The following is a 24,446-nucleotide window of genomic DNA, read 5'->3' as shown; positions in this document are numbered from 1 at the left end:
TAGGGTAGTGTTAGGTTTAATTATAACTTAGGTTAGGATTTATTTTACAGGTAAATTTGTAATTATTTTAACTAGGTAACTATTAAATAGTTCTTAACTATTTAATAGCTATTGTACCTAGTTAAAATAAATACCAAGTTGCCTGTAAAATAAATATTAATCCTAAAATAGCTATAATATAAATGTAATTTATATTGTAGCTATATTAGGATTTATTTTACAGGTAAGTATTTAGCTTTAAATAGGAATCATTTATTTAATATGAGTTAATTTATTTCGTTAGATAAAAATTATATTTAAGTTAGGGGGGTGTTAGTGTTAGGGTTAGACTTAGCTTTAGGGGTTAATACATTTATTAGAATAGCGGTGAGCTCCGGTCGGCAGATTAGGGGTTAATAATTGAAGGTAGGTGTCGGCGATGTTAGGGAGGGCAGATTAGGGGTTAATACTATTTATGATAGGGTTAGTGAGGCGGATTAGGGGTTAATACATTTATTATAGTAGCGCTCAGGTCCGCTCGGCAGATTAGGGGTTAATAAGTGTAGGTAGGTGTCGGCGACGTTGTGGGGGGCAGATTAGGGGTTAATAAATATAACATAGGGGTCGGCGATGTTAGGGCAGCAGATTAGGGGTACATAGGGATAACGTAGGTGGCGGCGGTTTACGGAGCGGCAGATTAGGGGTTAAAAGTGTAATGCAGGGGTCAGCGATAGCGGGGGCGGCAGATTAGGGGTTAATAAGTGTAAGGTTAGGGGTGTTTAGACTCGGGGTACATGTTAGAGTGTTAGGTGCAGACGTAGGAAGTGTTTCCCCATAGGAAACAATGGGGCTGCGTTAGGAGCTGAACGCTGCTTTTTTGCAGGTGTTAGGTTTTTTTTCAGCTCAAACAGCCCCATTGTTTCCTATGGGAGAATCGTGCACGAGCACGTTTTTGAGGCCGGCCGCGTCCGTAAGCAACTCTGGTATCGAGAGTTGCATTTGCGGTAAAAATGCTCTACGCTCCTTTTTTGGAGCCTAACGCAGCATTTGTTTGAACTCTCGATACCAGAGTTAAATTTATGGTGCGGCCAGAAAAAAACCCGCGGAGCGTTAACAGCCCTTTTACCGCCGAACTCTAAATCTAGGCCTTAGACCAGTGTGCTTTTCACAAAGGAAAACTTTCCTTAAGTATATCAGTCTGATCCCGCTAAGTAAGGTCAGTCCAGCCCCGAAATACCAGGCAATTCTCCTCTGAACAAGGAACATGACAACCCCAGACGATCGTTTTGGCCTCCTATGGGCCTCGTCAGTGAGTGTTAGGATATGTTAGGATATGTTTTGGTTTAAATGAAGATCATAAAGGGAACACCAAAGATCTTTCCTATTGGGGAATACAAAAAGTAAAAAATAACTGGAGGGGCGGAGATATAGAGAAAAAATTATTAATCAAAGAAGCTGAATTAATTTATAAATACAACACATTATATCCGAATGGGCTTAACTCTGAAATGGATCTATCACCTTTTCTCTTTGAATGAAGCCATATAGCAAATACCCATAATAGAACTAATGTTATTATAATAATTCTTCATTTATGTTCTGTATTATAGAGCTTATGACTGTTTAACATAGAGAAAGCTGTCCCATGTAAAATTTCCACCTTAAAACTCTGCTGATACATATGAGTAAGATGGATAACAAAACATTCCACCTTAAATGAGTCCAATTATTGGAAGACCAATCAGAAAGAACTGATGCCTTTAAATATAATGATACAACAGTCACCAGGATCTTGATAAAGCTCTTTCGACCTTGTGACGGCTGACCCTACAATTGTGTGAAACAAATACACAAAGAGACTTTCTTTTTCTGGATACCATATGATTTCAGTTTTAATACTGTAACAACCCGGGTTGTCTATTATACTCCTATTGGAACCTTCAAAGTCCTGCGTGCATCAAGCACTAAGTGCAGGATTCTTCTACAAATATCGTTATCTCATAAAAGTTTCCATCCCATCATTCACAAGAATTTGTTTGTCTTCTAACATTCCCAGCCAATCCTACCCGAGATACCAAGCTGTGACGTCAGACGCCAAAACACATGCGGCGCTGATCAGTCACCAGGTGAGAAGGGGAATCGGACGCTGTAAGACGGGTTTGGAGAATAACAGGTACTTGATTCTATTGAGAAAATATTGTATAGTAACCTGCTTCAACCGGAGAGAATACCAATCTAGAAATAACTTTCTATAATTAATATCGGCTAAAACGCTCATGCACATTTGAACTGCATATCTGAACTGTTATTATCCACCTGAGTACAGCAGGGTATACAAATACCATTTAACTTGCCTATACGTTCAAAGAGACGGACACTTGCATAATTTTATGTATGGGGCAGCATATGTAAACACTATTTAAAGTGTCAAAAATAATCTATGTTTTTATATCTTGAATATTTTACATAATAAGGGAGACGTCCCTTCAATTTGATGTTTTTAGTATACTAGTATATTGTTTATATGCATTTTTATAAAATATTTTTGACCCACAGTGACTACATAAATTTTTTTTTTTTTTTTTTTATCCCTCCAATGTGTTAGATCAAATGGTAATATAGTATTGAACACTATTTAGTTTTTGTTTTTTGTGGTAACATTTATCCATTTTAATATTTCACCTTATAATTCACAACATTTATTTTACATCATTCACAAATCCTCTATTGATACATATCATTTTAACTTTTAGTATACCTTCAGCTATCAGTAGCTCACCTATCACCCCCAATCACTCACTCTATCGTTTGTTGAAAGACGGAAGGATCTTTCTACTTTTTAGGTGTTTGGTAACTACCTCTATACCAACGCACTACTAAACCCTCTATACCCACATCAAGATATTGGAGTTGACTATGATGGTAACGAGAATCCAATATAGATTCAATCTCATACTCCAAGCCATCAGTAACCAAAGGATTTACTGTGTCATTCTGAGTAGTGCCTCTCATTGTACCATATGGTTTTAAAAGTGAAACGTGGAACGTGGGATGTATCTTCAAAGAGGCCTGTAGCTGCAGTGTTACAGCATTAACATTGATAATCTTTTGTATCACATAAGGTTCTAAATATAAAGAAGCCAGCTTTTTGGAAGGAACTTGTAACCTGAGGTGTTTAGTGCTTAACCAAACTTTATCACCAACCTTGTAGTCTGGGGGCTTTGTTCTACGTAAATCATAGTGGTGTTTCTGAACAGCCTGAGCTTCTTGTAAGACTTGTTTCAAAGTTGTGAAATTGGTAGCAATGGAGTTAACAAGGTCATTAACAATTGGCATTTTGGAGTTGTTGATCTGATTTGTATTATATGAGGGATGAAATCCATAATTGATATAAAATGGTGTCATTTTAGTTGACGAATTCAAAGCATTATTATGGGCAAATTCGGCAGTAGCAAGTAAAGAATGCCAATTATCTTGCTGTTGAGTGCAGTAACAACGAAGATATTGCTCCAGTGTTTGATTCGTTCTCTCTGTTTGACCATTCGTCTGTGGATGATAGGCGGTACTCAATCGTTTAGAAATATTAAGAGAAGCATAGTTTATTCCAAAACCTTGAGGTGAACTGCGTACCTCTATCCGTGGTAATTGACTCAGGTAAACCATGTAATTTCACAATCTGATTCAGAAAGAGTGTAGCAGTTTCCGATGCTGTAGGTAATCCTCTATGTGGTAGGAAATGTGCCATTTTAGAGAATAAGTCCACTACTACTAATATGGTATTGTAATTAGAAGATGACGGTAAATCAACAATAAAATCCATAGCAATTGCTGCCCAAGGTCTATCTGGTACTGGCAAAGAGAGAAGGTAACCATAAGGGCTCTTGTGCTGATGTTTCTTGGTAGTACAGATAACACAAGATTCAATATACTGCTGAATGGTATCATGCATCTTAGGCCACCAATAATTCCTTTTGAGCAAATGAGCAGTTCTATGAACCCCAGGATGACCAGCCAACAATGAGTCATGGGCAGAGGCAAGTACCTCATTCCTTAAAGAAGATGGTATATACAGAAGAGTGCCATGATAGTATAAATCATCTGAATGCTTTAGTACAGGTAAATGATCCAAAGTAGAATCAAGCCTTAGATGTTCTTGTAGAGTATTTTTAAACTCAGTTGTTAGACAAATAATTCTATCCGAGGGTATGATGGATGAAGGAGAATCTATATCAATTGGACGGGAGTCTTTTCTGGAAAGAGCATCAGCTTTCATATTTTTTGAACCTGGTCTGTAAGTAATAACATAATCAAAGCGAGAGAAAAACAAACTCCATCGGACCTGGCGTGCAGTAAGAGTCTTATTTGATTTCAAATATTCTAAGTTGCGGTGATCTGTATAGATAGTGATTGGGTATGTTGCACCCTCTAGGAATTGTCGCCAAAACTCCAAAGCTGCTTTAATGGCAAGAAGTTCCTTGTCCCTGATTCCATAATTAATCTCTGCTGAACTCATGGTTCTGGAGTAGTAGGAGACAGGATGCAAAGGTTCTTTATCAGTGTGTCTTTGAGAGAGAACAGCCCCTACAGCAAACTCAGATGCATCTACTTCGAGCGTGAAATGACAAGTGGGATCTGGGAATTGTAATATAGGGGCTGATATGAATTTACTTTTTAGAGTATTGAAAGAATGATCAGCAGCTGGATTCCAAGAAAACTTAACCTGTTTACGTTTTAACATAGTTAGGGGTCTGGCAATAAGAGAGAAATCTTTAATGAATTTTCTATAAAAATTTGCAAAGCCAAGGAATCTTTGGACATCTTTTTTGTTACGTGGAATGGGCCAGTTTGTGATGGCGTCCACCTTACTCGATTCCATTGAAATTCCAGCTGGTGAGATGCAATATCCAAGGAATGATATGGTATTTGTGTTAAAAATACACTTTTCAAGTTTTGCATAGAGATGATGTGCCCTTAAACGTGTTAACACTTGTTTAACATGTACAATATGAGCCTCCAAAGTGTTCGAGTAAACCAAAATGTCATCCAAGTATACAACTATACAGACATCCAATAAGTCATGGAAAACATCATTTATAAAACATTGGAATGTCGCTGGGGCATTGCAAAAACCAAAGGGCATTACAGTGTATTCATATAATCCGTATCTTGTACGGAAAGCAGTTAGCCATTCATCCCCTGCCCTCATCCTGATCAAATTGTAGGCACCTCTCAGGTCAAGTTTGGTAAAGACTTTGGCGCCTTGTAAACGTTCAATAAGTTCAGGTATGAGGGGCAGGGGGTACCTGTTCTTTTTTGTGCATTTGTTCAACTGCCTATAGTCGATAATAGGCCTGAGACTGCCATCTTTATTTTTTACAAAGAACATAGCCGCAGCTGCAGAAGAGGTAGAAGGTCTAATAAAGCCTTTTTTTAAGTTTTCATCTAAATATTGTTTTAAATGATTTAACTCTGGCTGTGATAACGGATATATGTGACCGTAAGGTATGGAACTTCCAGGTATAAGATCAATAGGACAGTCGTAGTCTCTGTGTGGAGGCAAGGACTCAGCCTCTTTTTTGTCAAAAACATCAGCAAACTCACTATAACATTCTGGTAACTTATGTTCAACCAATTGACAAAGTGTGTGCACCCCAAAGCAGGATTGCTTACAGTGATCTGAATCGAAAACCACAGATGCAGTTGACCAAGTTATGGTGGGATTATGTATTATTAACCAATTCAAGCCAAGGATTATAGGATAGACAGAAGATGGGAGGACATCAAACGAAATAAGCTCTGTATGTCCTGAAGGGGTAACCATTTTGAGAGGAATAGTGTGATGAGTTATGGGACCAGAGCTAAAAAATGAGCCGTCAACCAGACAAATTGCTAGTGGAACATTCTTTTTTATTAGTGGTATATGATTTTTGACAACAAAAGTATTATCAGAAAAATTCCCAGAAGCCCCAGAGTCAATTATGGCTTGAAGGTTTATCTTCTGATGGGACCACTGTAGGGAGACATAAAGAGACAGATGAGATTTTATGCTGTTAACCGAATTAACTGTATGGTCATAAGATGAAGTCTTACCCTTCTTTTGTCGAAGCAGGGAGGGACAGTCCCTAACTCCATGTTTTTTTCCCCCACAATATAAACATAAGTTTAGAAGCTTACGCCTTGCTTTCTCTTCGGGTCTTATGGGTCCCCTAATGACTGCAACATCCATGGGTTCTTCAATGGTCCTTGTGGTGGCTGTGGAAGGTAATGAGTGATGATAGTTAGGAGACCTCCTGGTCGTATATTCAGTAGAATATTTTTCTGACTTCCTTTCCCTGAGGCGGCCATCTATGCCAATAGAGTGAGTCATCAAGGCATCCAAGTCTTCTGGGATAACACCCCTTGCAAACTCATCTTTGACTGAATCATTGAGCCCTAAACAGAACTGATTGCGTAGAGCAGGGATATTCCATAGGGTGTCAGGTGCCCACCTCTTGAATTCAGTAATGTAATCTTCAACCATTCTTTTGCCCTGCCGTAAAGATCTGATGGCAATTTCAGCGGTGTTCTGCTTATTGTGATCTTCGTATAAGAGAGACATAGCAGAAAAAAAATTATTCTAAGGAATTTAGAATGGGGTCATCCTTTTCATAAAAGGCATTGGCCCAAGACCTGGCCTCACCTCTAAGGAATGATATTACAGTTAAAACTCTGATCCTATCAGTTGGGTATGACTTAGGTTTCAATGTGAATAGCAAAGTGCAGGAATTCCTGAAATCCCTGAACATAGATCTGTCACCAGAGAATCTTTCAGGCGGACTAACAATAGGTTCAAAGGTTTGCTCAACAGTGGGAGGCTTGTTAGCAAGGTGATCATTAATAAACTTTTTTATATTTTGATTCTCTAATTGAGTGTCCCTTAAGCCTTGAATCATGTGATTCATACTCTGGGCTAATGAACCAACTCTCCTGGACAGTTCACTTATATCCATGATTTAAGCTGTTAGTAGTATTCTTTTTCAGGCTTGGTAATATGTTAGGATATGTTAGGATATGTTTTGGTTTAAATGATTAATACTACAGTAACAGCTTTCTGCCAATGTAGGACCACTCAGTCTCACACCTTACCTCGGATTCACAAAGATTGAACTTAAGGGAACCCTGATATGCTCATTGATCTGAGGGTCACTACAGCAGGGTAGCTGAGTGAAAACGGAACCTTCACGCAACAGAATCTGCTAGCAGCAGATAAAAGAGATATAAACAGAAATGGCAACTCACATTTGGTGAGAGAGTTAATTACTGCTGGAGCCTTGAATCAGACACACAAGCAGACAAACTTTAAATATATACAATGAGCTTGTCAATCATACCAACAGTCACACAGCAGATTAGTTATGAATAGCAAGGAGAGAATATAATATAATCCTCTTTCAGAATGTATACTTTTACATCCAAACTTGTCCAATATAACTTATGAGCAGAAAGTAAAGTTGCTGTGTTGTTCTTATAAAGCAGGTGTAATTGATATAATACAGACAATCATTTGTAAGCAGGCTTGGAAGTGAATTTGAAAACTTATTAGTGAATGTTTAGGAAGTCCGTTATGAGCAAAATTGTAGCAATATATCTCCTTGTCAGAGATAGTAGTATTTGAAATAGTTATCTGGGAAAAGTAGTTTAAGTCTCTAGTAGACCAATGCAACAAGAAAGCAATTATAATTCCCCAGCATATGTGAGCGTTATTCACAGAGTTTGCATGGCAAGCTTGCAATTAGCAATGAAGTTATAGCAGGACATGCAGTTCATATTATGCAAAATATACAGACCAGTGTTATGAGAGGTGGTTTTGAGCAGAGTAATACCGTTACCAGACAGCAAACAGTCCCATCGGTGAGAGAGAGAGAGACACAGCTGCGGCGGGAGAATGTCGGGCGTGACGTCACACGCTGCAGAGAGCAAACTTCAGTACAACTGACACAGAAAGATTTCAGACTGATGTAAACGCTGAAAGGTTCTTAACCACAACAAAGCTTGAGCAGGTAGATCCAAACAAATAGAATCTCAAGAGTAATGCAAGTACACACAATGTTTGCATAAACGGCTAGGTCTCTTCAGAAGCAGCTTATCACTGAGCAACAAATTACCAAGCAATGAGTTCTGTTGGGAGGTGCCTTAAATAGGGCTGGTGAGTACACTTTCTTAAAGGTACAGTATGACACAAGATGAAACACTGACAGTGAGGTGCAGCCACATTCCTCTAAGCACACTGGGCAAGGAGTCCATGTCTGGTTTCCCCCATCACCCATAGGGAGACTTCCCCAGGGTCATATTAATTTGCATACAAAGAGAGAAGCGCTCTACCAGTAACGAACAACAGCTCATTAGCTAGTACTATGGCAATTTATCACTTGGAAGCAGTCTGGATGAAGAGGGGTCTTTGTATTTTTTTAAAGGTAAAACAGCTGATACAATGCCCCACAAAAGGCCCTTTAAAGGGCCATTGGTAGTTTATTGTAGGCTAGGGTTTTTTTTATTTTGGGGGGCTTTTTATTTTGATAAGGCTATTAGATTAGGTGTAATTCTTTTTTATTTTTGATAATTTATTTTTCGTAATTTTGTGGGGGGGGTTTGTAATTTAGTTATTTTTTTGTAATTTTTAGTAGTGTTAGGATTTTTTAATGTGTAGTTTAGTTTTATTTAATTGGTATTTAGTTTAATTTTAGTTTAATAGTTATATTAGTTTAATTGCTAGATAAAAAATATTTTTTTTTTAAATTTGACAGGTAAGTTTTAATTTAAGATAGGGAAATTGTAATTTGAATATAAAGTTAGGGGGTTGTTAGGTTTAGGGGTTAATAGTTTATTTTAGTATATTTCGTTGTGAGGGGCTTTCGGTTTAGGGGTTAATAGTTTATTTTAGTTTATTTCGTTGTGGGGGCTTGCGGTTTAGGGGTTAATAGGTTTATTATAGCGGCGGTGTGGGTGGACGGCAGATTAGGGGTTAATAATATTTAAATAGTGTTTGTGATGCGGGAGTGCGGCGGTTTAGGGGTTAATAGGTTTATTATAGTGGTGACAATCTCGGGGAGCGGCGGAATAGGGGTTAATACATTTTATTAGTGGCGGCGATGTCGGGAGCAGCAGATTAGGGGTTAATAAATGTATTATAGTGTTTTTGATGCGGGAGGGCCTCGGTTTAGGGGTTAATTGGTAGTTTATGGGTGTTTAGTGTTCTTTGTAGCAGTTTAGTTATGAGTTTTATGCTACAGCTTTGTAGTGTAAAACTCATAACTGCTGACTTTAGATGGCGTTACAGATCTTGCCGTTTTATGCTGTAACGCTCGCTTTTTAGCCAGAATTCAAAACTCGTAATACCGGCGCTGTGGGAATCCCATGAAAAAAACGTCATTTTTACAAGTGCTGTATTGAAGTTGCGTTACAGGCTAAAAGGTTTGCGGTACACCTATACCGACAAGACTTGTAATGGCTGCGGTGCTGTTTTAACACTGAAAATGCCATTTTTTCAGTACTACGAGCCGCAAAGCAAAACTATAATCTAGGTCTATGTCTTATTGTCATATCTGACACCGATTTAGTACTAGATTTTTTAATTTAGCTAATTTTTCCTCACTCTTAGGTCTGATGCATAAAAATCTGTAGTAAATGTCTACTTTCTCCGGTGGGTAAGAAAAAATAATGTAAAAATGATTTGGAACTACAATAAACCATAAGAGAATAATGCAGTTTAGCAACTTTGGTAAATATAAGAACTACCAGCAATTCACCAAACTGACACATTGTAAATCTTTCACGAAGTAAGAAAAAGATAAAGTAAGATACAGGATACCAAACAATCATATTAAAGCAGTTACAGAGTACAGTTAAATAGTGCTTAATCTAATACAAGTAAATAATGATCTAGAATGTTGGAGGTATGAGGAAGCTAGGAGTTATAAAATGCTCTTCAAAGGTTTAATAAATTTCCATTGCTCAAGTTCCTGAAAGTTCAAAGGTCACTGTTTACTATACAATATTGGAAATATAGGAGCACCAATGGCTAAGGTATACAACAGGTTTTGAGCTGCACTATTATGTTCAAGATGGAACTCTAGACCATAAACTTTATGTTATGTATCAAATGTCAATATAATCCACATAAAAAAGATGAAAAAGATCAGATAGATCTTATGATAAAAGTTATTTTAATCACATATTATAAACAACCATTGAAAACGTGGTTAAAAGTAAAAGATTTAAAAATATATTTTAAAAACTCCTAATTTATTTATCAATATGACTTGAATAAACCGATAACTACTAGTATGTCTTCCGTATTATATGTACCTTATTTAGAAAAGGTACACTTATACCAATGCATTCAGAAAAAACTTAGATTCAGAATGGACTTTGATTCTGTCTAGATCAATTATTAGTTATTAAAACAAGCGTGGATAATCACAAGTGCATGATGGAGTAAGATACTTGAAAAATATATTTAAAGGAGCATATAAAGAGAACCTAAAAAATCTTGTAAAAAAACAAGGAAAAAATCTGATTGGATCAATACCGGTATGTCCGTTAATCGTGATAAAAATAAAAAAGAGTGATAAATTTATGATGACAAACTTCACTAATGTAAAAATACAAAATATAAAATTCAAATAATAAAATCACAAATTATGAATTCAAGCAGGTGAAAGTGTAAAAACCAAAATTGTGCCAAATATAAAACCGAAAATACATATATATCCACAATATGCTAATCTGACTGGTATAATAGTGTTTCCGTATATTATAACAGTAGTGATACCTAATCTAATTAATAACGGTGGTGATACCTAATCTAGTTAAATAATAACTGGACTAAACCTAGTGAAGCCACAGTGTCCAATCTACTGATAAGACCTTGTTTAACCAAAACTAATTTAACATAAGCTTATGACACAAATTATATGTGTTAATCCCAATACAATAAATGAATTCCCAGATTGTAATGAATGAATGTCTCATAGTCATTAGGAAAGTCAAAATCCCAAATAATGCATAGATTAATCCAAAAAAATCCTCATCCTTTGTTTGTGCAGAATTCTATCCAGTATCCTAGTCCGTTGTGAGACAGAGACCTGTGGAAAAAAGAAAGTGCACTAAACAAAATAACCTTTTGGGATATAGTCTATCAGAAAATAGACTTACCCAAATGCCGTTGTCCTGGGGGTATATGAGCCTCACAAATCTTACTTTTGCCGTCTACGTGTTTCGGCCCTAAAAAGAGGGCCTTTTTCAAGACATATTGAGGCTCACATACTACTGACCTTAAATACCAAATATCGGTGGTAGTTGTTTTAGAAAAGAGCGCCAAACTAAGTCAGATGGATTTGGATTGCCCGCCGCCGCCAACCGCACTTCCGTTATGCAAACCGGATGTCCGTATGTTCGGCACTTCCGGTTGTTACGGAACCATTTTTACTGTGGGCAAGTGAGGGCAAACGGTATACCCGATCCGAAAATCTGAGTTGGAAAATGTAGTCTAAATTGTGGAACCACTTATTTAAAAGTTTGTACAATGTGTTAGTTCCAAATTCGGATAAATTATACTTTCAAAGAATTTTCATATAGGGGGTTTCATAGACTTTATCATATCTATTATTTTAACGATGTTTGTTAACAATTGAGTGGATATTAACGATACACTGACAAGTTATATTATTCAATTCTGTGTATCTTCTAGATTTTAGGCTCATATACTCCAGGACATTACATGTTATGGCAACAGACATATTAGAACAACATATTAAAACAATATATTATTTTGTACAAAATAGAAAGGGACATTACACTGTAAACCTCTTTTTATAGTTTTCACCTCCTTAAGACCGTTATTTCTCGAGAAGCATCTCTTCTTATATAGAGATGTTTATTATTTTCTAATATACAAAATAAACAAATAATAATAATTAAAAAAAAATAAGAATAAAAAGATATACAACTATTGAACCTTAGGATTAAGATAAATCATGATTTTACTTGAAAGTAAATTTGAATTCTAGGATTCCTTAAAATATTGCAAAAATAAATTTTTGGATGGTACAAAAATAGGGGGCTATCATAGAAGGAGGATGAACTTGTAGGACCTATTTGTGGGATATCTGATCACCACTTATAGATATAAATCGATAATCTGATTATATGTAAAGTTAGGGAGTCTGCTTTTTAATGGCATATTTGGTTGAATTGATCAGAATAGATGTACAATCTCGAAGTTAGCATTCAATCCTTTGGGGTGGATACAGTCTAAGTTGAATATCCATTTGGATTCTATTTTCAACATTCTTAGTTCCATATCCCCTCCTCTCCAATCTTTGCTTAATTTGCATATCCCCATATATTTGAGGCTTCTATTGCTTCCTCCATGCACTTCCTTGAAGTGTTTATATAGAGGCAAATCTACTTTTTTCCACTTTATTTACAATAGATGTTCCGGGATTCTGTCTCTTAATTTTCGAGTCGTCTGGCCTACATACTGTAGGCCACATCCACATTCAATCAGGTAGACTACAAATTGATCCGTGCATCTTATGGTTTGTCTGATATTAAATGACTCGGAGACCTTGGACTTAAAATAATCTGTCTTTGTCCCTTGTGAGCATGCCTTACAAAGGTGGCATGGATAGAAGCCATGTAGCTTCTTACCCAAAACTCCCATGTGGTTTGTCGATGTTTTACTTTTCGGGATGCTGCGGGTTAAGATCGACTTAAGATTATTGGCCTTCCTATAAACAAATTGTGGCCATTCTGAAAGATGCTCACCTAGGATCTCGTTGTTCTTAAGGAGATGCCAATGTCTTTTAATTATATCTTCGATCGATTTTTTTTCCTTCACTATATTGAGTTATGAAGGGAACTTTCACACCATCAAGGGTGTTATTATTCTGTTTTATCTTATAGGTTAAGAGGGTATCTCTTTTTATATTGCTTACTTTTTCAATGGTTTTACTTACAAAGGATTCGTCATAACCCCTTTCTAGGAACCTAGTTTTGAGTGTCGAAGATTGTTTAATCCACATATCTTTATTAGAGCAGTTTTTCTTGATCATCATCAGTTTTCCCTTCGGGATATTAGATAGCCATTTTTTGTGGTGGCAGCTCGTCTGATAAATATAGTTGTTCGAGTCAACATCCTGAAAATGTGTAGAAGTTTCAATCTTTCCATTGACCACCTGGATATCCAGATCTAGGAAGATGATATCATTTTTACTGATGGTGTTAGTAAATTTCAGATTAGACTGGTTAATATTCATAACTCTCAGTGTGTGTTCTAGATCTTCCTGGCTGCCTTTCCAAATTATTAAGAGATCGTCTATATATCTCTTGTATAGGACCAGGTCTGCGCCCGCCGGGCAGGATTCCCAAAATATGGTTTCCCATCTGCCCATATAAAGGTTAGCGTAGCTATCCATCTGACTTAGTTTGGCGCTCTTTTCTAAAACAACTCCCACCGATATTTGGTATTTAAGGTCATTAGTATGTGAGCCTCAATATGTCTTGAAAAAGACCCTCTTTTTAGGGCCGAAACGCGTAGACGGCAAAAGTAAGATTTGTGAGGCTCATATACCCCCAGGACAACGGCATTTGGGTAAGTCTATTTTCTGATAGACTATATCCCAAAAGGTTATTTTGTTTAGTGCACTTTCTTTTTTCCACAGGTCTCTGTCTCACAACGGACTAGGATACTGGATAGAATTCTGCACAAACAAAGGATGAGGATTTTTTTGGATTAATCTATGCATTATTTAGGATTTTGACTTTCCTAATGACTTTGGGACATTCATTCATTACAATTTGGGAATTAATTTATTGTATTGGGATTAACACTTATAATTTGTGTCATAAGCTTATGTTAAATTAGTTTTGGTTAAACAAGGTCTTATCAGTAGATTGGACACTGGTTTTGCACATATTTCTGGTTCTAAACCCTTCACTAGGTTTAGTCCAGTTATTATTTAACTAGATTATTTATCACTAGTGATGTTGGCAACCTAAATATTTCGGTTTGCGAACAGCGAACACAAACTTCCCCAAAAGTTTGCGAACGGGCGAACCAGGAAAACCTGCCATTGACTTCAATGAGCAGGTGAATTTTAAAACCCACAGGGACTCTTTCTGGCCACAATAGTGATGGAAAAGTTGTTTCAAGGGGACTGGACTGTGGCATGCCGGAGGGGGATCCATGGCAAAACTCACATGGAAAATGACATAGTTGATGCAGAGTCTGGTTTTAAGCCATAAAGGGCATAAATCACCTAACATTCCTAAATTGTTTGGAATAAAGAGCTTTAAAACAGCAGGTATGATGTTGTATAAATCAGGTAGTGTAAGGGTTACGCCCGCTTCACAGTGACAGACCAAACTCCCCATTTAAAGGGACAGTCTACACCAGTATTTTTATTGTTTTAAAAGACAGATAATCACTTTATTACCCATTTCACAGTTTTGCATAACTAACACATTTATATTAATATACTTTTAACCTCTGTGATTATCTTGTATCTAAACCTCTTCAAACTGCCCCTTTTTTCAGTTCTTTTGACAGACTTGCAGTCTAGCCAATCAGTGCCTGCTCCCAGATAACTTCTCGTGCACAAGCACAGTGTTATCTATATGAGATACGTGAACTAACACCCTCTAGTGGTAAAAAACTGTTAAAATGCAATCTGAAAGAGGTGGGCTTCAAGGTCTAAGAAATTAGCATATGAACCTCCTAGGTTAAGCTTTCAACTAAGAATACCAAGAGAACAAAGCAAAATTGGTGATAAAAGTAAATTAGAAAATTGTTTAAAATTACATGCTCTATCTGAATCATGAAAGTTTATTTTGGCCTAGTCTGTCCCTTTAACGCACTGCAAACAACCGCAAACAGTCCATTTGCACAACCACAAACTCCCCATTTGCACAAGGTTGGATACCAAGCTAGCCATGTCCCGTTCCTTGTCCTCACTGATGTCATTGAAGGTCTCTTCCTCCACCCAGCCACGTACAACACCAAGGGTCCCCGAAAGGTGACAACAAGCCTCCTGGGACGCCTGCTGTGTTTGGTCTTCCACCTCCTCAAAGCCACCTTCCTCCTCTGACTCCTCTTCTTCAGACTCCTCTCTCTGCATTGTCTCTCTCTGCATTATTATAATTTGTGTTAAGTAGTACTATTCCTATCAGTTTAATCCCTGTTACGTCCCCTTTCAGGGGATGTGTATATGGCATCGATTTTAGGAACCGGGAGATGGAAAAAGATGCTTGGTCGGTCCTCCTACTTCAAATTTGGGGCACTGCATGTGCAATCTAATGTGCCACCAGATAGGAGTGGTGTGTTAAGTAGTACTATTGCTATCAGTTTAATCCCTGTTATGTGCCTTTTTTTTGGTTTGGTTTTTGAAGCCACAGTGCAGCACCAGAGGCCAGAAAAATTAGGCATGTACACATGCCTGAAAAATTAGGTATTGTTGCAGCCGTGTCTGTAGCAGCGGCCAGAAAAAATGATGTTTGTTTCCCAGGCAGAAAGTGCCCTAAAACATTGCGGCTTGAACCCTAGTTGGTGGTGGATAAGTCACGCAAGTCATTCGGCATTCAGAGACAAAATACAGCACCGTGTGTACCATTTTTAGCCCAAGGCAGCTCATCTCATCAGGCCTTTTTTAGTCTAATGTATCGCCCACTGTCAGTCCCTTCAGGATCCATCCCTCATTCATCTTAATAAAGGTGAGGTAATCTAGACTTTTTTAACCTAGGCGACTTCTCTTCTCAGTGACAATACCTCCTTCTGCACTGAAGGTCCTTTTTGACAGGACACTTGAAGCGGGGCAGGCCAGAAGTTCTATCGCAAATTGGGATAGCTCAGGCCACAGGTCAAGCCTGCACACCCAGTAGTCAAGGGGTTCATCGCTCCTCAGAGTGTCGATATCTGCAGTTAAGGTGAGGTAGTCTGCTAGCTGTCGGTTGAGTCATTCTCTGAGGGTGGACCCCGAAGGGCTGTGGCGATGTGAAGGACTTAAAAAGCTATGCATGTCCTCCATCAACAACACGTCTGTAAAGCGTCCTGTCCTTGCCGGCGTGGTCGTGGGAGGAGGAGGATTACTTTCACCTCTTCCCCTGTTAGATTCCCATTGTGCTGTGACATCACCCTTATATGCTGTGTAAAGCATACTTTTTAAATTGTTTTTGGAACTGCTGCATCCTTTCCGACTTGCGGGAATTCGGTAACATTTCAGGCACTTTATGCTTATACCGGGGGTCTAGTAGCATTGCGCATGAGCGTCCAGTAACGTGGCAAAAAAATTCCCACCTCCGCAGAGGCTGTCCTAGCACCCCGGTCATACAAATAGTCATTAACGGCTTTTTCTTGTTGGATCAGGTGCTCAAACATTAGGAGTGTTGAATTCCAACGTGTCAGGCTGTCGCAAATCGAGCGCCTCACTGGCATGTTGTTTCACCGCTGGATATCTGAAGAGTGCGCCATGGCCGTGTAGGAACGCCTGAAATGGCCACACACCTTCCTGGCCTGCTTCAGGACATCCTGTAAGCCTGGGTACTTATGCACAAAGCGTTGTACGATCAGATTACACACATGTGCCATGCACGGCACATGTGTCAACTTGCCCAAATTCAATGCCGCCACCAAATTTCTTCCGTTGTCACAAACCACTTTGCCGATCTCCAGTTGGTGCGGAGTCAGCCACTGATCCACCTGTGCGTTCAGGGCGGACAGGAGTGCTGACTGTGGGCAGATGAGCAGGAACTGCTCAAGGCAAGACACTGAGTGGCGGATGGTTGAGAGGGGGCAAGGAAGACAGCAGTGGTTGACGTGGATGAAGATGCTGGACCAGGAGGAGGATGGCGGCTTTGAGTTTGTGTGCTGCTTGTACTCATGTGTTGATCCCATAGGCGTTGAGATGTGCGATCATGTGCCTTCGCAAAGCAGTTGTACCTAGGTGGGTGTTGGACTTCCCACGACTCAGTTTCTTTTGGCACAGGTTGCAAATGGCATCGCTGTTGTTAGAGGCAGACACACAAAAAAAATTCCACACTGCTGAGCTCTGCGATGACGGCATTCTGGTGGTGGCAACAGCATGCGTTGATTGGCGTGCTGTCTGGCTGAACCCGGGTGCCGATGCATGCTGTCTGAATGTGCCACTAGCTCCTTGCGATGACCTCCCCCTCTCTGTCTCCCCATCTGAACTTTCCCCCTGTTCTTCTTCTCTTCTAGCGGGCACCCACGTGACATCCACGGACGCATCGTCATAATCAACCGCTTCACTTGTATCTGACAACTCAGCAAAGGAAGCAGCAGGTACAACATCATCATCATCACACCGTACGTCCATGTGTGTAATGCTGCCTGACTAAGACATATCCCTGTTATCTACATCCTCTGGCAATAATGGTTGCACATCACTATCACTCATTTCTTCCAACTGATGTATAAATAACTCCTCTGACAGATCAAGTGAAGCGGCTGTGGTGCTAGTGTTGGTGGTGGCGGCAGGCGGGTGAGTGGTAACTTGAGAGGTGCCCGAAGCTAAGCTGGAGGAGGATGGTGCGTCAAGGTTCCGAGCGGAAGCTGTAGAAGATTGGGTGTCCTGTGTTAGCCAGTCAACTATGTTCTCAGAAATGTTCGAGTTCGGGGTACGTGGCCTCTGAACACTGGGCATTATTCTAGGGCCAAAGGGAATCACAGCACCACGAACACGACGGCCCCTGCAGGGTGGCATGCCTCTGCCTGCCTTTTTTTTCCGATTGGTGGTACTATGCGTTCAAGCAACTGTGACAACAGATATGAGTAGCACTGTGCACTGGCAGAAGTTGGCAGAGTAGACGCTGTAGGCCTGACACACACGCTTGCAGACAACTAACTGCTATTCAATCTATTACAGTCAAAATTGTATTTTCTTTTAAAATGTACACTACTGTTACACCAGATATGAGTTGCACTGGTGTGACACTGTGCCCTGGCAGGCACTGAAACGCACACGTGTGAAGGAAACTGACTGCTATTATTTAACACAGTCAAAAAAGTGTTGTTTTTTTTAAATCTACACTACTGTTACACCAGATATGAGTTGCACTGGGGTGACACTGTACCCTGGCAAGCAGGCACTGAAACGCACACGTGGCAGGCAGGCAACTGCAATTAGATTACACAGGAAAAAAAAAAAAAAAGCAGACTGATGTACTAGCCCTAGAAAGGGCTTTTTGCGGTGCTGTCCTTACAGCAGAGATCAGATGAGTCCTTCAGGACTGTAGTGGACACTGAATACACTAACCTAGCTATCAATTTCACTATTAAATCAGCAGCAGCTACACTGTCCCTCCTCTCACTAAGAATGCAGCTTCCAAATGAATCTAAAATGGATGTTGTCCAGGAGGTATCAGGGTCTTGGAGGGAGTGTCTGCTGCTGATTGGCTGGAATGTGTCTTCTGACTGTGAGGTACAGGGTCAAAGTATTACTCAATGATGACGAATAGGGGGCGGATAGAACATCGCATATGTTCACCCGCCGCGGAAAACGCGAACATACTATGTTCCCCCGGGAACTATTCGCCGGCAAACTATTCGCGACATCACTAGGTATCACCACCGTTATTAATTTGATTAGGTATCACTACTGTTATAATATACGGAAACACTATTATACCAGTCAGATTAGCATATTGTGGATATATATGTATTTTCGGTTTTATATTTGGCACAATTTTGTTTTTTAAACTTTCACCTGCTTGAATTCAAAATTTGTGATTTTATTATTTGAATTTTATATTTTGTATTTTTACATTAGTAAAGTTTGTCATCATAAATTTATCACTCTTTTTTATTTTTTATCACGATTAACGGACATACCGGTATTGATCCAATCAGATTTTTTCCTTGTTTTTTTACAAGATTTTTCAGGTTCTCTTTATATGCTGCTTTAAATATATTTTTCAAGTATCTTACTCCATCATGCACTTGTGATTATCCACGCTTGTTTTAATAACTAATAATCGATCTAGACAGAATCAAAGTCCATTCTGAATCTAAGTTTTTTCTGAATGCATTGGTATAAGTGTACCTTTTCTAAATAAGGTACATATAATACGGAAGACATACTAGTAGTTAACGGTTCATTCAAGTCATATTGATAAATAAATTAGGAGTTTTTAAAATATATTTTTTAATCTTTTACTTTTAACCACGTTTTCAATGGTTGTTTATTATATGTGATTAAAATAACTTTTATCATAAGATCTATCTGATCTTTTTCATCTTTTTTATGTGGATTATATTGACATTTGATACATAACATAAAGTTTATGGTCTAGAGTTCCATCTTGAACATAATAGTGCAGCTCAAAACCTGTTGTATACCTTAGCCATTGGCGCTCCTATATTTCCAATATTGTATCTTGTTTTAGGACCTATTAGGGGTCTTTTTATAGTGTAGCAGGTATACTATCCAGGCGCAGTCACTTATCCACAGTTGTCACTGTTTACTATACATCATACAGACTCTTTTTTTTTTTACAATGTGTTCTTTTCAGATTTACCTTATTTATAAACAAGGTGTTAATCCATCACAAGGAACCTGTTTTATTGAACTTGAGAAAATGGTGTTACAATTATTATTTACATATTTACATTTATAATTTCTCATTTATGAAAAATTATTTCCAATAAACCTCTTTTTTAAATAGAGTTAGACGATAATCAACAAATTATGTTAGTTGTTTGTTTCTATAATTTAGCCCAATGTGGCTTCTTATACTGAATAAACCCAAGCATTTTTACATGTATTGCCATGGAGATGAAAAATGAATGAACAAGAAATATAAAAGGTACATTTTCAAAGTAACATAGTAGATGAGGTTGAAAAAAGACAGAAGTCTATCGAGTTCAACCTATACAAATCTTCATTTATTTACAATAAAGGCTCTAGTTGATCTTAAATTAATCCCATTAAAAAGGTGACTCATTTAACAAAAGCAATCATATATCCCTGAATTCTGTTTCTAGCCAGAAATGCATTTACTACCTCCTCAGGTAATGAGTTCCTCAATTTGATTGCTCTTGCAATGAAAAAACATTTGCGTTGCTGGAGATTAAATTTCCAGCCTTAAATTGTGACCTCTTGGCACAAACAATTTTCTTGGTATAAACAGAGCTTCTGCCATCTCTGTACATGGGCCTTAAATGTATTTATAAGTAATCATGTCACCTCTCAAGCGCCTTTTTTTCCGGAGAAGACAGACCCAGTTTAGCTATCCTCTTCTCATAGTTTAAATTCTCTATTCCCCTTATTAGTTTTGTGGCCTTTCTCTGAACTTTTTTCTAAGTCTGCAATATCTATTTTTAAGCTTGGTCCCCAGAACTGCATTGTATTTTTTAATATTCCATGTATTTGTATGAAATGCTAATTTATGTTAAGTATAAGATCATTTGGATGTCATGTCTTCTCTTGCAAAGATCTATATTTCAAAGAAATTCATTAATTACATAGTCAAACCTAATACTTTTTATAATTGCAAATGTACTAACAGAGAAAATTGAATTATAATGGAAACACATAATCATGCTACAAAGCGTAAATTAAAATACATCTCTAAAAATTATAAACATTTAAACTAAGCTCAAATTAATTAGCATTTTAATAATTGTAATACGTAATTGAATAGAACTTACTCTTGGTGAGGTGCTCCTGTCTTGGTCAACAAAGTCAAAACAAAAAACATAAAAATTACAAAGACTGCCAGACCAACCCAGAATCCAATCACTATGGAATCTGCAAAAAAGAGTAATAATTAATAATGACATATCAAATCAAACATTATCCAGATTGGTACATATAGCACTCAAAATTAAGTTGAATACAGTTGGTTTACAATAAGATATTTCAATGTAAACTGAAAGATTATTTTGGTACAAGGTAGAGTCTTTGTAAATACTGCATGCTTTGCTGAGGTCTAGTTAAACAAAAACTCTAGAATGCCCAGGAATGCGCAATTAGCCCCTTGTGTCATCTGCAAGATGGTCCAGACCCCTTTCTATCCAGTGAGACTACTTTACCATAATAAAATATAGACATCTGCGTATTTTACAATTATAAACACTTATATAAGTCATTTTTACAAATGTTGTGGTTGTAAGTCTTGTTTTTTTTGGTGTTGATAGCGGTTTTCTTTGATGTGGGAGATATAATGTATTGGGGCACTTAACACAACTGTACACATTAAGGGCCAATCAGTCCTGTTTAAATCCGCAAACTCCTTACAGTTATAGAATTGCGGCAAAGAAAAAACCCATTGTGTACAGTGAGAGGTTTGGAAATCTCTGTGTGTACAGTGTGAAATAAGTTACGGCCATTTCCTTCTTATTTTAGATGAACACATCGCCAAAACAGAAAATGAGGTTTTCTTAATTAATTAAAATAAAAACAATACAGGTAGCCCTCAGTTTATGCCGGGGTTAGGTTCCAGAAGGAATGGTTGTAAATTAAAACCCAGTTTATAATGTAAGTCAATGGGAAGTGAGGGAGTTAGGTTCCAGGTCCCTCTCAAAATTGTCATAAGTAACACCTAATACATTATTTTTAAAGCTTTGAAATGAAGACTTTAAATGCTAAACAGCATTATAAATCTAATAAAATAATCACATAACACGGAATATATCATCAAACTAAGTTTAAAGGGACAGTAAACACCAGAATTTTTGCTGTTTAATAAGGTAGATAATCCCTTTATTACCCATTCCCCAATTTTGCATAACCAACACAGTTATAATAATATACTTTTTACTTCTGTAATTACCTTGTATCGATGGCTCTGAAAACTGCCCCCTTATTTCAGTTCTTTTGACAGACTTGCATTTTTAGCCAATCAGTGCTTGCTCCTAGGAGCTTCAAGTGCCTGAGCTCAATGTTATCTATATGAAACACATGAAATAACGCCCTCTAGTGGTGAAAAACTGTCAAAATGCTTTTAGATTAGGGGTGGCCTTCAAAGTCTAAGAATTTAGCATATGAACCTCCTAGATTTAGCTTTCAACTAAGAATACCAAGAGAACAAAGCAGAATTGTTAATAAAAGTAAATTGGAAAGTTGTTTAAAATTACATGCCCTATTTAAATCATGAAAGTTTTTTTTTACTTGACTGTCCCTTTAATGAACAAAAAAATGTGCTAAACAGCATTATAAACCTAATAAAATAATCACACAACACATATTGTATCATCAAACTAAATTTAATGAACAAAAACATTTTTTACTTGCATTTTTCTGCAAACAGTTCTCTGCATTGTTAGCATGTTAGATAATATTGGGTCTGCAGCAATTCTATTCATTCCAGTCTGGACTGATTTATAGGCACCCTGACCTTCAAGCAGCTGGGCAGGAAGATAAAAGGGAAGTGGCTTCTAGATCTTGTTCCTTTGAAAGCTGCTCGATAGTTCAGGTCTGGTTACACTGATTAATTTCAGCCTGCTTGGCTTGCATATCTTTGCTGCAGCCCTTATTTTAACCAATGCACTGCTTCTCAGTGCTTTTCAATAGCAGTCACATGACTGGAAAAAAAGGGCATTATGCTGAAACAACGCAAATGTAACCGTTGTAAACCTAGGGCAGGGCCATCTGTACTTTTAACATATTAAAAATCATCATTGATCAAACATGCCCAGAATACCCATGATGCCCTTATACAAATGTCATTCATATTGTTTAACACTTATCCTATAGACCACTGTATCAAAAACACAGACACAAATTCCATTAACCCCTTTAAAGCATTTGTTATTTCAGTGATCGTCTTACATTATCAGCAGTTCCAACTACTGTTGCGAAAAAATTAAGATCTAATTTCAAGTATGTTAACAATATCAGCTGTTTTTGACTCTGAAAGACTGTGATCATTGTGTTAACAAAAAATGACTTTTCTGGTTTTCGAAGATTGAGAGGGGGGGGGGACTTAAAAGATTATAATCAACCCCTTTATTTGTATTTTTATATCTAGCTCTGAAGAAGCTGTTTCTGCTCTACAAATAAAAGTAATAATGATAAAATGTTATTCTTCATTCAGAAAACATTGGGTAAACATTTTTATGATAGCTATCTATTTAATTAAATCTGCAGACTGTATTAAATATTTTAAATCATTTGAACCTTGCAAGTTTGATGCAAAAATGATAGTATATATTAAGAATTTATAACATGTAGTGCACTACTTGATATAGTGTGGAACATTTAACACAAATACAAATGCAAACACCCTTGGTTGTATTTCTTCAAATGATTCACTATCAGCAGTAATCTAAATATAATTCCTAAAACAAAAGAATGTTAAAAACCCACAGCAATGGCAAAGCTTCACAACTTCAGAGCAATGACAACTCATAATTAACATCTGGCACCAAGATTTGTTAAAACGAATGACCTATACAATTAACAGTATTTTAAAGGTTTTGTTCATTATGTCTAAATGTAAGGCAAAATGCTTGCGACCACAGGGCACAAATGCACCAGATAAGCAATCTGCAAACCATATCCCAAGTGATGCATTTGTTTTAGACATAATTATAGAGTTAAATCACTGTGTGTGTCTGTGACAATATTTCACTGCTCCATATGTAATTCTGGCAATGACTGCTTAAACCACTTCTGTGATTGTGTTTAGCAGCAGGGATTTAGTTGAAATAAGTTTTTATTGAGAATTAGATACAGAATAACAGACAGCATTGCTCGTAGATACATATTACCCCCCCCCCCCTCTATCCTAATGTCTCTGATAGTTCAGAACGAACCATCTAGTTACTTTTCCTGGGGTGGGGAGTCATAGAGTTCAGTGAGTTCTTTGCTTGAGCCCAGTTCATGTTTTATAGTTACTCCTGAGGGTTTGCATCTTTCCGTATCTGGTCATATAACAGAAGCTCATGTAGGAGGATAAGAGGTGAGGGAAAAAAGGCCCCCAACCCCTCCCCCGCTTTTTCTTTGCTATTTTATATTTCTCAAAAAGAAAAACATTGCTAAATAAACTATGTGTATTATTTATCACAAAAACTAATAAACAAAAACAAGTAACTGAATAAATTCGCCTTGCCTGATACAGTTTTATCGTATTGCTAGATCCGAGAGGGGAGCCCCCACCACTTTTTTCGTTGTTCATCATCCCCCTGAACCCGTCCAGTCCGTGTCGTGTGGTGAGAAAAAAATATGTTGCCCTAACACCCGCTCCTTTGCCCCCAGATTTGTTTGCTAATCCTAATTTCGTTTGTCACCCTTCATGATCCAGTAAAACCAGATCTTTAAAAACTGGTCTTGGTTGCCTTGAATAGAGGCAGCTGTCTCCAACATACTAAAGACTGATTGAATCTTTTCCTTCACTTCCCCCCAAGCAGGTACCCCTGTCTTCCAGTACTTAGCTACACAAATTCTAGTAGCAGTGCATAGCGTGCGGAT

At 37.7% G+C, this 24,446-nt stretch overlaps 1 protein-coding gene across 1 annotated transcript in view; it reads right to left on the bottom strand.

The window, feature by feature from the left end:
• MRAP2 (melanocortin 2 receptor accessory protein 2) overlaps positions 1-24,446 on the bottom strand; it is a 75,410-nt gene that overhangs the window by 25,383 nt on the left and 25,581 nt on the right. Inside the window, exon 2 of the mRNA XM_053709086.1 lies at positions 20,684-20,783. Coding sequence (XP_053565061.1) covers positions 20,684-20,783 — 100 coding nt within the window. The remainder of the gene's footprint in view (positions 1-20,683; positions 20,784-24,446) is intronic.

Source organism: Bombina bombina, chromosome 4, assembly GCF_027579735.1.
Source record: "Bombina bombina isolate aBomBom1 chromosome 4, aBomBom1.pri, whole genome shotgun sequence".
NCBI lineage: Eukaryota > Metazoa > Chordata > Amphibia > Anura > Bombinatoridae > Bombina > Bombina bombina.
This window is presented reverse-complemented; position numbering and strand designations above follow the sequence as displayed.